The 21236-nt window shown below is 37.1% G+C and overlaps 1 protein-coding gene across 1 annotated transcript in view; it reads right to left on the bottom strand.

Moving 5' to 3' along the window:
* The window catches only part of LRRC7 (leucine rich repeat containing 7), a 392875-nt gene that overhangs the window by 26246 nt on the left and 345393 nt on the right, over positions 1-21236 (bottom strand). Inside the window, exons 23-24 of the mRNA XM_046645726.1 lie at positions 18527-18748; positions 5088-5180 (exon numbers count right to left, since the gene is read on the bottom strand). Of these exons, the coding sequence (XP_046501682.1) occupies positions 5088-5180; positions 18527-18748 (315 nt within the window). The remainder of the gene's footprint in view (positions 1-5087; positions 5181-18526; positions 18749-21236) is intronic.

The raw sequence follows: 21236 nt of genomic DNA, 5'->3' as shown, positions 1-21236 counted from the left end.
ATGTCTACACCTTTTTCTCTTCTTAATATTAATCATATAAAAAGTTTTATTTGCTGCAATACCCATCTCCACACAAAGAAAAAAGTCCCATTTTTTTCTCGGAGTGGAAGGAGGGTCGTAAGTCCTGTTTCAGGCCATTTTGGCACCTGGAGTTAATCTTTTAGAAGTGATGTAGAACAAAACCTAGTAATTTATCCTGAGATTCGAGAACATTTATTTAGAGTTTATTGGTGATCATATTTGAGCTTTGCCATGCCTCCGATATTCTTCGTTGGTTTGGGATTTTACTTGTACCATAGGCAAATTAAGGCATTTGAAAAAAGAACAGGAATTTGATTCTTCTATCATTTCTGTGTCTACAGGCAGATTGTTCAAATCAGCAGAAGTACAGGTGGGCTCTTTGGCATCCACCGAGCATGGGTGTTTATGATAAAACTGCCGAGAATAGGTGATTTTTTGGTTCCAATGCTCCAGTATGAATATTTCCTGCTGTCGAGTGTTTTGAGGATAGCCATAATATAGCTTTCATTTTGGTCCTATGGCTAGATAATTGCACGTGCGACTGTTTAGTAATATACCTTTAGAGCATATAGAGAAATGGGTTATGAGTTTTCTTTAATATCTTTAAACTCTATGAGTTTAGTCCTTCCTCCTCAAATGGCAAGGAAGGCTATAGTCCCTGAACGATGAACTATGTGAATGCATCATTAAAAACTGATTCATTTTCAGAGTCTTGGACTGCCTTATGAAGTCATTACAACAACCCAGTATCAGTAACCCATTAATCCGATCTCTTCCTTTTAACAATGTCCTGTAGAAACTGCATGGGTAAATTAATTGAATTTTGCAATCATGAATTATTATTTTCTGACCATTTAAATACAGGCAAAGATTATAGTGGTTTGTTCCATTGGCAAACTCAGCACTCTAATGATACCTTAGTCCAAAAGTCATATAATTGCTTAGCAATCCACTGTGTACAGTATGCTTCTAATTATCTAGGTTCAATAGAGAGTACATGCTGACTTCCAAGGACTTGTTGAAGCAGATATCTAGACTATGACTAATTAGAGGGCTCTGTAATACTTTCAATATTAGAATATCATATTAGTCTCAACTCTACAGGGTATAAATTTGTCAGTGGCTCTTCTGCTAAGTGCTATCTGCAGATAGAGGCATGCATCATAGTACTTCGTAAGAGAAAAGGATTTGGAGTCAGATCAATTTGGGCTCAAATCTTGTCTGCCACAGATCAGCTAAACGACCTTGGACAAGTTAATTAAACCCTCTGAGCCTCAGCAAAATGGGAAATACTACTACTTAACTAATATAAGTTGTTATGAAGATCAGATAAGTTCATATATACAAACAGTCTAGCACCGTGACCAACACATTGTAGATACTCAATAAAAGGCTATTATTTTTATTACTTTTCTTATTATCATCAGATTTCTTGGATCAAACTCTTTCATGTCTCCGCAGCATCTTGCCATCCTGACAGCAATGTTTAAACCACATACATCATGGCTTCCATCCCCTTCACTGGGAGGGCAGAGGCAAGCACCAGATAGGGCCATTTTCCTGCAGTTTTTCACAGTTCTCTCCTTCTAAGCATGTAAGAGCATTTTTCACCAAAATAATAGGCTCCATGATGAATGAATTGGGTTGTTCTACTACTAGGCATTGTTCTGACAATGCTGTGACTTGCAGGACTAATTATGCTCTGTTTAACTCGAGGATACGATATTTGTTTAGGACTACCTTGGGGTCTTTGAGAGGAGTTAAGTTTGCAAGACCAGATGCCATTCTAAATTTCCAGTCTGGTACAAAACTGTCCTCGTATCTGGTTTAATCCCCAAATTTTCTCTAAAGCCTCAGTTAAGTTTTGGGCTGTCTCAAGTGTTTTTCTGCAATAATCTCACACTACCGTAGGATTTAAATCGGAACTTCTGCCAGACTGAACAACACAGTTCACTTCTGCCCCAGTCCCACACTCCCAGCCTTTTGGGTTGACTACTTCCTGCTTTCTCTATCCGGCTGTATACCAGGTAATCGGTTTGGATCCTATCTCACTCACATTGGCCTTGGCATTTGGCTGAAATGATAGTTCCTATCAATCATAATGAAGCAAATGGAACAAATCTATTGGCTACTTTAGAAAGTCCTAAATGCCACTGAGACATTCAGATATCTTGGGTACTTAGAATTTTGAGTGGCACTATAAAACATTCAAACATTCATGAACAGTAAGTAAAATAATATAGTGTGCTTCTGAGAACATTTCTAATCCATGACTTGTTAACTGGAAGAGAGTTTGTATCATATTAAAGTTTAAGCTTTTGTGTGGCTAGGACTCCTTATAAAGCATCCACCTCCAACTCATTGGAGGTGGAATGTAAACATCTCTTTAATTAGGTTCTTCTCACCCTCAGCTGTAAATTAGCCAGTCATGAAAAAACAATTTGTTTTTCAACATTAGAGAGAGAGATTTTTGAAGTTCATTTTCATTTTCTTACTGCTTGGTATTTTTGGGTTGGTATAGGCATTGGGTTCTACTCTAAATTTTATGCAACTACTACAAGAATGGGGCACTGGGGATAAAGAAATGCAACTGAATTTCCAAGAGATTAGTGCCCCTTCCTTCTTAGTGCATTAAATTCTTGTATAAATTGTCAGAGCCAATGTCTTTTAACTAAGTATCTCTCATACATTTGGCGTGACAACAAAAGTGGTCAATAAATTAGGAGCAGTCTTGAAAGTCTTCTGCAGATTTGGAACTTCTAATTACTCCCATCAATTTTACAATAATAGAGAATCACTTTTCAGTTTGTGAAGTGTTTTAGAGAGTAATCAGGCAAAGAAAAGTGCTTTTGGGGAGAAATATTTCAATGGACACATTATGCAATTCAAGCTCTATATCTATTGCATTTAACCAAAAGAGCAAATTATAAGATCATAGCAATAGTTCAGTCTCAGTAGAGTCATCAAAATGTTACAGATGAGAAATTAAATTCATGGTTATAAAGTGTTGATATTCATCATAGTGGAAGAGTTACAGGCGATGTTGTGAAAGCCTCATGTCTACTGTCCCCTTCAGTTGAAAATAACGGCAGAAAAGCAACAGCATTCAGACATCTTGACTATTTAGCAATCTGTTCATCCTTAATTTAAAAACATTTATTATCCTGTGCCTTCCAAAAATCTAGGAAAAGATGTATATGCTGGTGAGAAAGGAGAGAAAAACATGTCTTTTGAATTTCAACTATCTTAAGAATGATAAGGTTACTAACTTTTCATTGAAAGAACTTGTAGAGGAGATGTAAAACCAGAGGCAAAAGGGAGGCCAAGATGAATAAGACATAATGATTTGAGGCTTTTAGAAATACCATCATATGTTTCTGATAATTTTGAACTTTTATACTTTTTTTTTTTTTGAGGAAGATTAGCCCTGAGCTAACATCCGTGCCCATTTTCCTCTATTTGATGTGGGACACCTGCCACAGCATGGCCTGACGAGCGGTGCATAGGTCCGCATCCGGGACCTGAACTGGTGAACCCCAGGCCGCCAAAGTGGAACATGTGAACTTAACTGCTGTGTCACTGGGCTGGCCCTGAACTTTCATACTTTTTGTCTGAGGATATATTAATCATATATTAAAATTCAGTAAACATTTGGTCCTAGTAAACCATGAGGTATTTTAATTCTACTAAATCAATGGTTACCTTCAACATCATTTCAAATTGGAAATGCAGTAGTTACTTACGCACAGACATTTTCTAACCGGCATTCCCCTAATTATATAGGACTGCCTCATACACTTTCCTTCTATATAAATAGCTGCCCCAGTCAATTGACTAAAGGAGCTCCCATCGAGGTCACTGGAGATTTCTTTCTAGTTCCTTCCATCCTAACATGTATAGTGTGAATAATTCTTTTTTCTTCTAGTCCTCTTCCTCTCTTCTTCTTCTCCAGAAAGGAACAGAAGAAGGGCATAAAGAATGGTAGGAGACAAGAAGATTGGGAAGAAGTGGAGGAAAATGAGGAATTAAAGGCATTGTTTCAGGCTACAGAAATATCCAGAGTGGGGGCATCCAAGTTTTTTCAGAAGCAGGTCTTATGATCAGAAATTGATTTGTGGGTTATTTTTATGATAATTGTGAGTCAAAAGGACCTGCACCAGGTTGTGACTCAAAGGTAAATTGAGAGCCTGTGGAGGTCTTATTCATACCTAATTTCTGTCTTTCTTCATCAACCCAAAGTTTTATGATGTCACTTAATGCAATTAAATTTGATGAGCTCAAACCCGGATAGTTTCAATTATCATCAAATTATAATTAGTAACTGATTCAAAACTGAGCGTATTAAATGCTGATGGTAGCAGGGCAGGTTAGGTAGCTCGCAGTAAATTTTTTGAAATAATAAAGTCAGGTGGTCAACATGGGATCAGATAGGCCAAATGTGAGCATGGGCAGCATGCTGGACGTTCAGACAACGATTGTGGTTAGAGTTGGAGTGGTAGCGATCCTTTACTCATGGTTTGACAAACAGGGGTAAGCATGAGAGGAGGACCTGATTCCACTGGCATGGCTAACTCTGATTTTCTCATAGAATATTCATTTTCCATGGTCTTTCAGTTCTACAATTCTATTAGTGAAATACTCATAAACATGATAAGTTAAAGAGGTGTCAATCAGCTGGCCCTGGCATTGAATCATTATGTAATCACTCTGTTACCATGAGAAAACAAATAAGTGATCTACAAGTAAGCTCTTGGAAACAATTTGTTAGAAACTGCCTGTATATCTTTCTTTACATATATATAGTTGTGAATAAAACAAAAAGCAAAAAACAAATAACACTCCTTTCAAAGAGAATGCTTAAATTTATTTTTTCTTATTCTTAGGATTTGTCAAGCACTGCAGTGAATTATTTTTACCCTGTGCTGAAAAACTTTCTAATTGGCTTCACAGTTAGCTACCTTATTAAAGCAAAGTAAAAACGCTTACAGTTTTTTCTAAGCTTTTCTGCTGCAGTAGAAGACAGTGTTTTTCTAATTAAAACTGTCAACAAGAAATTCACTTCTTACCTTGTCAGAAGGCTTAAATGGATTTCCTTGTCCGCTAATTCCACCACTGATACTAAATCCAAGGCCAGGGTTCTTTTCTATTCTCACACAAAACTATGTAAAAAAGATAGAAAAAGGCAATCAAATATATACATCAAAGCTAACATCTTCAAATAACCACATCCCAATGGGATAGATTCCATTCCACTGAAGTTTCAGGGTTAGCCTCTTTTAGCTTGTACACAAAAGACAGTATAAACGCTGACAAAATATTTGGTGTTTCTGTAGGCATCAGTTATGACTGAAACTAGCTTGAAATTACCTGGGCAAGCAGATGTTAGTAAGTATTTATTCGTTACTGTGTGCAGGACTAAATTTTGATTAGCAGTTTTAAAAAATTAAAAGCCTGATAACAGTGAAAAGATTGTGAATTATTTTAATATCTGCTTTAAATGCACATATATTCTGGCTAATTAGAAAGGACTACTAATTAGAAAGGACCCTGTGAATAAGTGGAAGAAAATTTGCAAATGTAGAGTGAGGGAAAATAGGGCTATTTAAACAAATTGCTACTGCTTTCTAAGAGAGTAGTACCACTCATCTCCTCAACAGATAATTCTATTGGTTAGAAATTGCAGGACTTTTAGTTTGAGAAAGAGGATTGGCCATAGCTTGAGTGAGGGTGAAACAAAGGAAGAGGGAGATACTCAGTAAAGAGTTCGGGTTTGGCAGCAGCTCCTGGAGAGGGAGTTAGTGATCTTAGAAAAAGGAGGAGAACATCGTGAAAAAGAAAGAGGTCAATAATATGGAGAAATTGTTGGTGACGGGGAATTGTCAATAAATATTTAGGACTATGATGACTAATATTCTACTATTCTGTGCTATATTACTTCCCAAACTCCAAATCATCAATGAAAGTCTGTTGAAGAGCCTGTGCTCTGTAGTACTATGGAGAAACGATGGCATTAGGAGGCCCACCTTGGGGTAAGGCCATAGTAAAGATGACAGATACTGTAAGAGCTGATACAAAGACTGTGGGTCAAGAATTCAGCAGAAGGGAAATCAGTGCCAGGAATGACCTGGAGAAACTATAACAAACCTATTCTTGATGATCCTGAGCTGGGGCTGTGTGTGGGCTGTGGTGAAAATGCTAGTTTTCTATCTAAGTGGTGCAGAGTGACTCCAGATGATTGAAAGACGTGGGGCCCCAGAGGTAGCATGCATTTTGGTTACATAAAGAAAAAAAACCCCACTTCTATAACTTTTGAGTACAGAACAAGTACTGGACCTAGGGGAACCAAGTCTTACCGGAGATAAGCACACAAAAGATTAACAAAGAGTTCAGAAAAAAATATAAAGAAATACATTAACGTATATTTTCTATTTATATAGAGATATACTGGAAAAGTTTTCAAAGATGATTGGAAATGTTTGCTTTCTTAAATCACTTAATGTTTTTCCCAGCAATCTTGCTTAGTCTATTAATTTGCTTATGGGCAAATGCAAATTCCCAAAATGCTCTCTGTATTTTTATTTTAAAGGTTCCTTTAATTCCTACTTCTTAGTTAGTTCAAGGCAAACTGGAGTCCTGTTCCTGACTTAATTAGCATATACTGTGAGTCACTGGGAACTGGATCAATTAGGTTTGGCTGTTTAATGGGACTATCCTTAATTCACTGTCATATTTTGTAATAGTAAATATAATGTTTAACTATTAGGTAGTTCATTTGCAACACAAGGGCAAAAAACTATCCACTAATGTGATTTTTATGGTAGAGTCACTAATGAATAGTTTCTAAATTGTGGGTAACTCCAATTACCATAAGTATTCTCCCATATATTTATTTTAAATATGTTTAATCACAACTTTAATTGAGCTGGATTTGTTAAAACCAGTTATAATAGGGTGGTGGAAACTACAGTTTATAATAGTTCTGTATTTATATGGCTCACAGTCTGTGGATGTGAACATATAATAGCTTGATATAGCTCGAAGGAATATCTTAGTTTTATTCAGTACACCAGTTTACCTTGTAGTGTTTTTTGTTATTAGTGGCTAATTAGAAAACAGAAAGAAAGGAATTAATATGATTTAAACATTTTGCCTCTGTGTTTTCCCACATATCTGTGCATTTTTAATTAAATTATTTAAAATTTGGGTTACATCTGTCCAACGTAAAAATTTTATATTGCATAATGTAATATGTGGGAGGTACATGCACTTCTGGCTTTCCCCAGGCCACCATAAAACCTGAACGGAAACATATGCAACAGATTTTATTTACAAAGTAAATTGCTGAGAGTAGTTTCCAGTCATGCTCTTTCAGGGTAGTGACTATATCTATTTTATATTATTGTCAATCTGGAAGACAGTAAAAATCTAAGGGAAACAATTTCATATGTGCCAAGTATATGAAGAACTGCCTCAATATATTTTTTAATAATAGAAATAATAAAGGTGACACTGTGGTTTTATAAATGTGACAAACAACCATAAATTCTGATCTAAAGCTAGACTACCCGTGGGCATGCTACAGTGTGGCTAATAGGTTGTGTTGTGACTGTTGTGTCCCATAAAGCATGTCAGAGAGAGTACTCATCTCACATATAAGGAGTTCCACCTGCCTGCCAAGGCCCAAAGGGGCCATAAAATGTAAGAGAAGAGAACACCTCACAGCCAAGAAGCAGTCTGAAACTAAAGAGGATCGGCAAAGAGGAAAGGCAGTGTCCTAGCAAAAGGTCAGATCCAGAAGGCTAAGAAATAGCTTTAATGAGAATCAGCATTTAAATTTTCTATTAAGATATTGATATCAATGAATGAAATTTCTGGCTGAAGATATAAGCAACAGCCTGGCAGTCAATGGTGCATTTGCTTCTTTCAGAGTCTGCTTCCATCATTTGACTTTACTTCATACTTCTGGTCTGTGTTAATCTTGCCTAATTAAAATACTGGGTCTTATTTTAGAAAGACCCATAACAAAACGAATTCTTATGTAGCAATGGGCCCTGTGAGGTCAGAATCTATAATCTATAGAAGGTAGTGATTTGATTTGGTCTAACAGTGCTCTAAAACCTAGCAGTAAGAGCAAAGGAAATGGTTGTACCCGTGTGTGTGCACACGTGTGCGAACAAACAACGTGTGTGTGTGTGTGTTGGGAGCTATAACTCAGAATTAGGGACTTGCATTACAGAAAGATACCTGGTAATGCTGTAATGAACTGGCTTACTACACTACGTTCCAGTGGCCGTTCTCTTTCCTAGCGGTACGTATTATGGCTTTTAGTGGATACCTGTTGTTTTTGCTGCCCAAGATCCATCATCCTTCTGGTAGCTATACGTTAATTTCTTTTTGAAGAACCACCCACTTCCCTATTCTCAACGTGTATGCTTTGGTGAATCGGGTTATCTAGACATAAAACAAAGCACTGTATACCCTAAAAATATGATCGTTTACATTATGGGCAGTACTCCAATCAAAAAGGAGAAATGAGATGCCCACTAGGATTCCTAGGAAGGAGACTCTTGCTCTTTCTTGCTAGTTTTAAATCTGAGAGGATCGAGAGCTGTCGAGCTATCTTTCTATAATGAGGGGAAAGACGTTTTGAGATAGGAACCAACCCATGGAGAAAGAAGTCATGACTTCTACTGAACAGAGCATTAACAAAGCTTGCCCATCCTGGGAGTTTCAGCTTATATGAGTTAAAATGTTCTTTTGTGCTTAAATCTTATCAGGTTGTCATTTATAATCAAGAGGATTAGTTGATAAAAAATTGAGGAGAAACTTGCTTATTTACAGATATTAAATAATTTCTTATCTTTTATTTAAAAAAGAAAAATTATACACTTGTTTGAAACTCCTTTTGGGAAATAAAGCAAGCAGAATCTTAAGTATCTGTTCTGTGAGAAATTTAAGGTAAGGTTTTGATCTATTGGAAGGCTTTTAATTGCTGAAACATCAAGAAGGAAACTTGTAACCAAGAACATCCCACTTGTGAGGCCATTTCCAGAGCTGAACCCTGAGCATATTACCATAGAGAGGATTTGGTGAAGAGGCATCCACATCCACACGGATTCCTATGCAAGTAGGACATCTGAATTACCTCCTTAGATCTATTATGTTAGCTCTTCATTGACTATCTAGAACAATGGTTTGCACATGGTTAGCACTCAATTTTTCGTTGAATAAACAAATGAATGAGGTAATATGTATGTGTGACCAAAGATACATACTCTTAAATACAAGTCATCAAAAGTATATGATAACTCCTTGTTAAAACATGTGATGAGGTTTTAGAAGGAGTGCCAGTTATTCAAAGGAGTACTTCAATTATGTAATTAACTGCTTGGAAAAACCATTATAGGTTTGAAAATGAAAATTGTTGTAGAAATCATGATTAATGCCTTTATTCCACAAATATTTATTGATTTCCTACTAAGTGCCAGGCACTTTATCAAACATATAAAAAAAATCCTTGTCATCCTGGAATTTACATTCTAATGGGGAAGAGAGATAGTAAACGTGTAAAGAATAAACAGTTTCAGATAGTGAGGTGAGCTGTGAAAAAAAGAAAGCAGAAAAGGTGGTAGAGAGTGATGGAAAAGGAATGAGGAGCTGTATTAGGTAAAGTAGCCGAGAAAGGCCTCTCTGAGGATGTGACATTTGAGCAGAAGTGTGAATAATGTAAAAGATCAAGCACAGGACAATAGGAAAAATGATAAAATTATTCCAAGCAGGGGAACAGCAATTTTAAATGCCCTAAATATAGATGGGTCTTTGTAAAGTTAAGAAACGAGATGGCTTAAGGATAAACATATAGATCAATGGCATAGAATTGAGAGTTCAGAAATAAACCCTAACGTTTATGGCCGACTGATTGTCAACAAAAGGTCCAAGGTAATTCAATGAGGAAGGAATAGTCTTTTCAATAAATGGTTCAGGGACAACTGGAAATCCACATGCAAAATAATGATTTTTACACTCACCTCACACCAAACAGAAAAATTAACTCAAAGTAAATCAGGGAATTAAATATGAGAGCTAGAACTATACAGCTCTAAGAAGAAAATATAAGAGCAAATCTCCATGATCTTGAGTTAGGCAATGATTTCTTAGATATGAAACCAAATATGACAAAAGAGATGACTGACTTTATCGAAATTAAAAACTTTTGTGCTTAAAGGAGACCAGCAAGAAAAAGAAAAGGCAACCCACAGAATGGGAGAAAATATTTGCAAATCATATATATGATTAGAGTCTCGTTTCTAGAATATATGAACAACTCTTACAATTCAATAATTAAAAGACCCAAAAAACCTCATTAAAAAATGGACCTAATTAAAAAAAACTAATTAAAAAATTTTAATAGACATCTCTCCAAAGAAGACATATGAATGGCTAATAAACACATGGAAAGACAATCAACACCCTTAGTCATTAGAGGAATGTAAATTAAAATCACAATGAGGTATTACTTCACAGGATGGCTATAACAAAAAGGACAGACAATCACAAGCAGTGGTGAGGATGTGGAGAAATTAGAACACCCATTCATTGCTGGTGGGAATGTAATATGTGGCACCCAGTTTAGAAAAGAGTTTGGAAGTTCTTCATAATGATAAACATAATTACCATATAACCCAGCAATTTCATTCCTAGGTAACTACCTGAGAAAAATGAAAACATGCATCCTCATACAAACTTGTACATGAATGGCTTATTATTCATAATAGCCAAAAAGTGGAAACAACCCAAATGTCCATCAACTGGTGAATGGATAACCATATGTGCTATATCCATATAGAGGAATATTACACGGCAATACAAAGGAAAGAATTACTGGTAGATGCTACACTTAGCACATTAAGCTAATTGAAATTAGCCAGTCACAACAAACCCCACATATTACGTGATCTCATTTATATGAAATGTCTAGAATAGGCAAATGTGTAGAGACACAAAGTAGATGAGTCCTTGTCTAGGGCTGGGGGGGTATGGAGGGGAGGGGGTATGGAAAGTGACTGCTAATGGGTACAAGGTTTCTTTTAGGAATGATGAGAACGTTTCAAAATTAGATTATGGTGTAGGTTGCACAATTATATAAATCTACTCAAAACCACTGAATTGAACACTTTCAACAGGTGAACTTCATGATGTGTAAATTATATCATTGAAGCTGTTGAAAACAACAACAACAAGATCAGCATGACTAGAGAGAAAATAGCTAAGGAAAGAGCGGAAGGAGAGGAGGCAGGCCCAGATCTGAGGGGACTTTATGCCATAGTAAAGACTTAAAGGATTCAGGAATTTCCAGGCTACAAGGGCTTTTTAAGCAGAAGAGTGACATGATCTCATTTATCTTTTAAAAAGCTCATTCTGGCAGTGGAAAATAGATTGGAATGAAGCACCTGGAAGGAGGGAAAACAATTAGGGGGCTATTGAAGGGGTCAGGGGTGAGGCAATGGCTGACTAAGGTGGTAGCAGTGCAGGTGAGAAGTGGTAGATTCAAAATATATTTTAATGGAATTGCTGTGTACTGGATGTAGGCTGGGTGAAAGGGGAACCAAGGATGTTTGGCTATAGCAACAGGGTGAATAGGAGAGCCATTAACTGAAAAGGGAAAGTCTGGAAGAGAGACAGGTTGTGATAGGGGCAGGGGCAGGAAGTCAAGAGTTCCTGTTGACCCTGCTAAGTTTAAGAAATTCATTGGACCTCCAGGTTGAGATATCAACAAGTTAGTAATTGAATACAAACATGTGGAGTGCAGGGGAGGGGCTAGGGCTGGCGATATAAATTTTGGAGTCATCTATCCTGGAACTCAATGAGATCATTGAGGGGAGAGTATGGGTACAAAAGAGAAGGGGGTCAAGGCCTAAGCACTGGCTCACTCTAACACTTAAAGGTCAGGAACAGAAGGACAACCAACAAAGAAACCAGGAAAGAATGGCTCGTGTGGTAAGAGGAAACCCAGTAGCGGGAGCCAAGTGAAGAAAATGTGCACAGAAAGAGGAAGTCAAGCCACACGCTAAGAGATCAAATAAGATGAGGACGGAGATTTGACTAGGGGACTTGACAGAAGTAGAGAGAATGCTTCCTGGAATGAAATTAAATTTACTGCTACTTTTACTTTTAGCTCCTGGTCTTATGATTATTACATAACAGTGCTTGTATGATAAAAAGTACTATGTAATTATAAGGTATTATAATTTTTTGTTTTGACTTAAAATATGCACATTGCATAGCCATACAAATTCTATATAAAACTTCTCAGCATTTCCAAAATTTCTATTGGGCCTGTGTGATAGGTAATAATAATTATAAAAATATGTCAATGTTAATATTCAAGAATAATTAGTATTTTTTGATCCTTCTATTTTCATACCTTTTTCTGTTGTGAATTAGAGATGCAAGTCCAACTCAAAGTCTTAATTAAATCTTTGAAAAGATATACTAATAGAAAGATTGATGAATAAAATCCTCTGATGTAGCATTTTCTAGATCTTTCAGAAAAAATTAGCTGACTCTGTATGCATCTAGGAAATAGAAACTTGAAGGCTTTTTTAGTCTATAAATAAATTTTAAAGGTTATTCATTTCACATTTTTCATTTCACACTTAAGGAAACCAATAAGGTCATACACATATTTAGTGGAACAATGAAAGAGGCCTTCTGATTCCTACTGCAGTGTTTACTGAATTCTACTATTCGACCACACAGACCTTACAAAGTCAATTTGTAGAATTTGTGGTGCTGAGTTATACACTATTTGTGTTAAACCATGAATTGCAATTTCAGGAGCAGTATTGTTTTGGTTATTGAAGAATAAAATTTTATGGGGAAAATATTTCTAAGCAGCAATACTTTAAGCGGGGCAGGATGAGCTATGGGATGTCCCCGAAATCATTTGAGTAAATAACCTACCTTGAAACCATTTTAATATCGATTTTCTAACCATCTTTATTAGATTTTTCCTTCTCAATGTAAAAATTAATGATTTAAATAAAACAAGTTTTTCCAAGCTTTTCTTCTTACATCAAACACTCAAAATAATGTAGTTTTCTTCACTTGGCCCCAGTAGATGACAGCTTCACCTGGAACCCGTGTGAGCCCTGACCAGGCATCTAATCTAAAGTAATGTCTGAAATCATATCTATTAGCCAACTGCTTCATGTCCTCCACATATTATTAAGTATTAAAAAGATTTATTCCGGGGTAGACTACAGCATCTCCTTCTGGGAAAATTTTGGAGGTTTGCTTTTTTCCCCCTTGAATATGATGGATACAAATTGCTTTGTATAACTCACAGAGGCCGATTCTAATGTAATCTTATAAGTTATCTTTCAGGCACAATTTTAGTTCGAATGTATGCTCACAGGAACTGACAGGAGACAGCTATGGAACTCCTGCCATCCCGATGTGTTAGGTTAATTAGCGGGCACGTCCTCTTGTCTGGGGCAGACATGGACAGGAGGGTCTATTTTTGCCTTGTTCTACTCTTCCAGTGTGAGTTTACTCTTGACCTCTATGCTAGGCCACAGCAATAGGCTGCAGTATGTACTGTGGTAGACTCATGAAACTGGGTTCTGATCCCAACTCAGCTTCCACATTGTTGTGTGGCCACAGGCAAGACAGTTAACTTCTCTGAGTCTTAGTCTTCTAGTCAATAAAACAGAAACTGCTCTACTCATATCACAGCATTACTGATTCGATTCAGTTAACATTGGAAAGGATTTGAGACTTCTGAAGCATCATGCTGATGTTTTTCCTTCTTATTTCTGCTTTAATATCTGTATGTTCCACCTATATAAATATCCGTTGCCTTGGGTTATACATTTGCAAAAGAGAAAAATCAAGTTAATGTTATTTCCTTCTAAAAATATTCAACAAGTTATGGACAATTTATTTATACTTTTAAATAGTGATAATAACAATATATTATTCAGCTGGTAAATTATTGAGCTATAGAATATCTAAAGTATTGGTTCTCAGCCTTGGCTACTCAAAAGAATCAAGTGAGGAGTTTCAAAAATTCCCATTACCCAGTCACATCCAGACTAACAAAATTAGTTTCTTTGGGGATGAGGTCAAGGCATCAATGCTTTTTAAAGCTCCTGAGCAGACTCTAATGTATAGCTGAGGTTGAGAACCAATAGAAAGCATTATTATATTGTGAAGGGGAGGGTAAGGGAAACAGGATCTTTAAGGCTCTACCCTTGGACTGGGAAACAAAGGGAAGAGCTGTCAGGATGGATATGATGGCTGGGAGTTTTTCAAGTGGAACAAGAATCAAGCCTTCGCTTTCTGGCTTTCTTCAGTTCAAGACTTTATACAACTTTCATTTTATTTTCTATTATGTTCATCAATAATCATAATGGTTTGTGTACTAAACTCCCTTTTCTAAGAAAAATCCCCTGATAATGAACTCCAAGTGACATGCATATGGTTTTGTGTTGTAGATAATTTGTTGAAAAAGAAGCTCTATTATTAGAAATCAGATTTCTAGTCTATAGAAATTAATACCTTGAATCTGGGTAGCACTTCATGGTTTAAAAATCACTTCCATATGTTTTATTTCATTTGATCCTAGAGATGAAAACAGACTTGAAACTTAATGTCTATGAAAAATAAACAAGCAAAAATAAGTGCATTAAATTAGAATTCTTGGATATTTTGCCCTGTTTTACTGTGATGGGTAGTTTGAAAGTTGAGATGGTTTCATCCTTGAGGAGGGACATGAAAGTTTACTAAGTGCTTCTTTATGGCTAAACAAAGTTGAGTACTCTGCCAGGGTCCAAAATGACCTTCATTGAATTCATCCAGTCATCAGTGGTAGCATTTATTATATATGTTCATTACTATATTGAACTTATTTTAATCAGATTGGAAGTGCATTAGTTCTTTAGGTCACATGACAAGATACAGAGGTATGTTTTTGTCAATAATAAAACTTTCCATTTGTTCAGTCCGTTCTGCTTCTCAAAGCATTGGAAGTGTTTCATGTGAGTTTCATGTGAGTTCATCTGCATAATGCAGTTCTATAGTTCTGAACTGTAGCTGGAGCAGGTCTGATCAATATTATTTGACAGAAGAGGACACTGAGGCCACAGCAGGCAAGTGTCTGAGATCATGTGGTTAATTTCATGGTAAGATGGGGACACAGAACTTTGGTTTTGGGTCAGACAAACCTAGGTTAAAATTCCAGCTTGACCACTTACAACTTTCACAAGTTACTTATTTTCTCTGTGCCTTGCTTTCTCCATTTATAAAAAGGAAATAAGATTATTGTGAATGAAAGAGTATGTGTAAGCAGGACCAGTTATATAATTAGCGGGACCTGGTGCAAAATGAAAATGTGAGGCTCCTGGTTCAATGATTATTAAAATTACAAGGTGGTGACAGCAGAGCATTAAACCCAGTGTGGGGCCCTTCTAAGTGCAGGACTTTGTGCAAATGCACAGGTCACACAGCCCTGAAGCCAGGCCTGTGTAAGATACGTACTATATACGCACATATATACTATACGTATTTATTATAGCAGGCACGCAATGTAGGGTAACTGTTGTCCCGTCTTATCCTATTTTCATTCAGACTTATTTTCCCTAAATTAAAAAATGTGTATTCATTGTAATTGGATATTTTTTTCACCTGTAGCGTTCCAAGAAGTGATTACTTTTTTTTACTTTAATAGAAATTTTTATGCTTTATCACTCTGTGGAGTCTTTGTACCACGTTTATGATGTCTCCTTGCACTTAAAAATTATGAATAATTTAGGTTTTTTCCATATTGTACTCTACCAAATTTAACATTAGTAGTTGTGATCATTTAAGAAAACTGTGTTTTTCTCTCTACGGCTCTTTTAATGCACCACTAGACATGCCTTATGAAAACAGAGTGCCTTGATTTATACGCCAGAAACTCATCTTAGAAATTTTTAGTTATCTCCTTGGTCTTTGCACTTCAATCACTACTCTATAATTTTCATGTGAAACTATAAGGTTTTGAAATGTAATAAATATTTTTCTTCATTTGTTCTGAATTTTCAAAAGAAATATAACTTAGAAAAATAAAAAATACATGAAATATTTTCATTATGAGAGCAAATTACATAACCTTCTTCAGCCTCTTCTCTTGTTTTTTGTTTTTGTTTGTTTTTCTATCTATAGACTAGTGAGGTTGGGACTGATAATCATTAAGTTTCCTCCAATGTTTTAATTCTTAGAATCTTGTATTTCTGGTTATTTTTTTTTCTATTTCTATACTCTCAGCGCCAGCCTTACTTTGTGTGTGCGTGCGTGCGTGTGTGTAGAATTGTATCATTTGGCTCTCACAAAAGCTTTTCGAATGTTGTGGGTGGGTGGCTAATGGTCTCATTTTATGAGAAAAACTGAACCTCAGAAACAGTCAATGACTTGGCCAGGGTCACAAAGCTAATAAACGTTAACATAAGACTTGAACTCCAAGTTCTGAGACCCACTCCTAGTGTTCTCTTTCTCGAATGCTATATTGCTAAATGAAGAAGTGGAGCGGATGGAAACAGAAAGAGAGATGAAAGAAAACAGAGTAGCCGTCAGCGGTGTGCTGGACGAGGCTGAAGAGCTGGGGCAGGGGCGAGCGCTGGTTTGCAGCGAGCGCCGAGTTCCCTGTGCAATTATCCCCACAATTTCAGCCTACCAGCGTGAGGGCGCTGACGGCGGAGCTGGGCAGAGACGCGCACAGCAACGCGCGGCGTGAGTCGGTTCCAGCACGACACTGGGAGTGGACAAATACTACACCGAATTGGCAAAAAAGGACTGAGAAACTGTCTCCATATTTATACCTCGGGGGAAGGGAGAGCACAGTTTGGGGAGGAGCGCTAGTTAAAGGCTACTGAGGCTTTCTCCTGGCCGCTCCAAAGTGCTTATCTCAGCATTTCAAGCCATCTCAGCCTGAAACAAAGGCAGAAAAACTGGGGAAGCAAGAGGAATCATACTGAAGTCCCTTCCTAACACAGCCATTGGATGTTTAAGTTTTTACCCCTCAATTTGAAAGGCATCTGATGCTGTTAGAGCTGTGAATCAGAACACTTGCAAGTGACTGTAAATGCCTTCTCTGGAAGAATCACGAGGTTTTACATTCAACAAGCATGCAAACTTTACAACTTAGTTATCTTCTCATTAGTCAAACTATACAATTTACGTATTTTTTTGAGAAATAATATAAAAAAGATCTTTACATTCAGAGTGTTCAGAATAACTGCATGCTAATCCTAAGCCTACGATTCAAGGCAGGAGAAACAGAGGGCATTGATTTCACTGGATTTTTAAATGCCCTGATTCTGGGAGAAAAAAAATCATGTAGCTGCTAACAGGAATAACTAAGTCAGAGAACTGGGTCTGGGTTATGATGTTTATGGGTGAAGGGGTATGAACAATTTTTAACCTTCTAAGATGCCGGTGGTAAAGCATAGTTTAAAACTTTAACTTTTTAGACTTCCTGGAGAATTACAATCCTCACATTATCACCTGATTAAAGACACTTGAAATCCAACAGTTGGCTTAGATCAAGGCAGGATAGGAAGAGAATTATCTTAACAAAAGCTAAGATTCTGAAAATGATTAATACATAATCTCAGCTTCAAGAAGAGTATTAAGAAATAGGGGAGCTGTCTAGAGCAGCTGGGATCCAAATAATAAATGGCTCTTAACAGTATAAAGGAAAAAATGAGAATGAAGATAATCTTGTCTGATATGTTTTGAAAATATGGTGGAGCGATATGTGAAGCTTTGAGAAAGCAATGATAACGTGCAAGCTTTAGGAACCATAGTCAGGAGTTAGTGAAGTCAGTGGGAGCTTTGCCTAATTATCTGAAGAATAAAATAAGAGAAATTAATTCTATGAGAGTATTAAGATCTGAATGTCTTATTTTCTAAGCTTAATATTGAGTCATATTAGTAGCTTTTGGAGCATTTTGGAAATGTTTCCCTTCTAACTGCTCTTTATCATTTTCTTCATAGCAAGGCTTTATCTCTATACTATTCAACAATCAGAAGATCAAACTTTTAAAAAAATGTGTCTACAAATAGAGGGGAATATACAGTTTACATTTCACACTGTCAGTTTCACCTGAGGCCTTGGTAAATACACCTCATCCACTGACGCTCTTTGTGATATTCAGGAGCCGTGCTGCAGAACTGAACTGGGGGTGGGTGGGAGACGGTGTAGGATGAACCAGAAAAATGATTCTGATTCATCCATTTTTCCTTATGTAAAATGAACACTTTACCAAGCATCAATTCCAATACGTTGTAGTCCTCGGCCACTGAAAATAATGATAAAATCCCTGCAAAGAGGGCTCCATTCCATTCAACATGATGACAGCGTTAATGTGTCCCGCCTACATTAACGAGGGAAGGCAAACTATGAATTGGGTGGGCTTTCCTGAACATTTCCTGAAAAGCCCTCAATGATAAAAACTCTCCTCACCTGCTCTGGATATCCATCCATACTCCTTTGCCCTTTAGTTTGAATTAAGCACCGTCCGGGCTGAGGTCCCCGGGTGGCCTGGGACGAGGGGATCTGAATAGGCAATGGTGACTGGAACTGCTGGATGGTCACTTTGTTGATGTTTCCCTCGTATGGCTGCTGTTCCCGGCTCCGATGCTGCAGGCTTTGGGACCCCATCAAGGTCTGGATGTGGCTGCCTGCCTGTGGAGAAGATAATCTGTCAGACGAAGATTCGTGGTGTAGAAAGGATGTGATTAAAGTAGAAAACACGTACAGAGTACCTCTCGGGTAAAGTGGCATCATTTGGGCTTTCAGCCACGGCTGGAAAGGATAATGAAAACACAGTGAGGGTCTGCCTACTGCAGTTTGTGAAAATGTTAATACTGGAGCAAGGTTGCATTAAATACATTCAGAGTCATCTGGTGGCTTGCCAAAGATTATTTCAACCCCCATTTTAAGGGAACAAAATTCAGTCTGAAAAATCTCAAGAAGCAAAAAGAAGTCACAACTTAAAAATAAAGTGGAGTTCCATCTGGCATTTCCTTTAAATAATAGCAGGGAGAGAGATGTAATATATGAAACATCAAGGGGAAAGTGATAGAACCTAGTTCCTAATTCTGAAGCAAAGAATTGAATTGCGTATTGTCCTTTATGCGACAGGCGCATGGTAAGTTTATTCAGGTGAGTATAATCAATATGTATTAGTTTTCTGCATTATTAAATCAAGAGTATGGCTTTTGGAATCTTTAAGTTCCATTAAAAATGAATCATGTGATAAATTCCTGAGTATCTGTAGACTGGGGAGGCCCTAGAAATGGGAGGGCCTTCAAAGCGAGCTCTCTGTGCAGATCATCTCCTCAGGAGCTTTGGGAGAGATTCATCGGCACCTCAGTTAAAGCAGTTACCACCATTTCTCCATCCCTACAGGTGGCTGTTGGAGGAGAGAGGGCGCGCACTGCAGTCTCCCATCTCTAAGCGACAGGGTGCGTACTCCTGCGCCTCTGTTCACTCGGATTTTCTCACCTTCGTTCTAGCATCAGCATCTTGAGTCCTTCTGCTTGCTATCTTTTCTACCAAGCAAACAGTTCTGTTTGTGAGCTGGTCACCTAGAACATGCCTGTTCAAATTAAGAATGGTTTCACATGGAGGTCTAACATGGGAAGTGGATGCTTATCATTAACACTTTTAAACACGTGTTTGAGTGCTGTGCTTTCTGTTTCACCCTTTACTGTGGAAGGATCTGAGGGGTGACTTCCTGCACTCATTTTCATTCTTGATGGTTTCTTAAGGGTAGGTAATTTGGAATTCAAAAGTGAATTTTACCTTAGAATTCATCAGCTAGGAAAGTTTGTGAATTTTCCTCACTAATCAAGATTTTTGATTACTATGAAAAAGTCAGATTGGAGGAATAAGGAAAAAATTATTAAGCAAATATTCAAGGAAGAGATCACTTTTAATCATTTTAAAGTTTTTAAAGAAGAGCAACATTAGAGACATGAGGAAATAGTCATCATGGAAAATCATTTGGAGAAGACGGAAGGCTTATTGTTGGATTACAGACAAGAAGTAATTTCAGTGAAGAAAATATTCAAAATTATTATTTGGCAATATATAGGACAAAGTAAACAACCATTTAATTATATTTTTAGATATCCAACTGGTTGTTTTGTTGTCATGTACAACTTTTTACACTCAAAAACAGTAAAGATATTTTGGTCATGAGAAATTAGAGGAAAAGATGCAAAGAGTTTCAGGCTATAGCAGCACAATGTGAAAACAATGATCAATCCAATACTGTCCAACACAATTAACCAGGGATCCCAAAACTATGACATCATAAACACAACTAAGATAAGTTCATAAAGGGCAAGTGTGTATTTCTCTAATGTGTCTGTTACCTTCTTAGAAAACTAAATGAAAGGTAATGCCACAACTTTCTCAGCCATTCTAGAAGACTAAACACTCTTTTGGTCAAATTTTTCCTTATTCGAATTCAGTTCTCTCCCACCTCCATGAAATTTCATGTTCTCTTGTTTGAGAGGAGAGGAAAGCCTTAGTTAAACCCAGTATCACGCTTTGAGCTGCTGTACTCTGAATGAGCTCGCTGGCATGTGGAGTTACATAATGAGAGAAAGCAATTTCCTGGAGTTAGGAACTGGGGGTATAGGCTGACTAAGCTGACTGGCCTGGCTACTGAATAATCAGTTGATTTTACGTTTGTGCTTCTCATCTCCACTCATATAATATTCATGGGTCTTCAGTGAGCGCTTGAGCCAGTGGGAAAGAGGAGAACTTGTAGTTTAATTGAAAATGATCACATAGACAAGCAAAAAATTTTTACACCCAGAAAAACTAAGAGGGATCCAGAGCATAGCTTTACTCTCAAGATGCATAATCCACATGAGAAAATCAATAATGATTGCTGCACACTCTTCATTGATTAGAATATTCTGGTAATGGTCTATCCAAGGGTAAAAAGCTAATGCTATATGTTATAGAGCTGCAATAGCCTTTAAACTTATTTTTCTGGTTTATTTTTCCTTCCGACGGGGCATTTTGAGCTTTGATTATGCTTTGATTTGGAACTCCTTGAGGGCAAGCATCATCTCCTACTTACCATCTTTAATGACTGGCACAGTAACTGGCGTTTAATAATGGCTACCATCCAAACAGTGGGTGCCAAACAATG

Source organism: Equus quagga, chromosome 18, assembly GCF_021613505.1.
Source record: "Equus quagga isolate Etosha38 chromosome 18, UCLA_HA_Equagga_1.0, whole genome shotgun sequence".
NCBI lineage: Eukaryota > Metazoa > Chordata > Mammalia > Perissodactyla > Equidae > Equus > Equus quagga.
The sequence above is the reverse complement of the archived record's forward strand: the minus strand, read 5'-3'. Positions and strand labels throughout refer to the sequence as shown.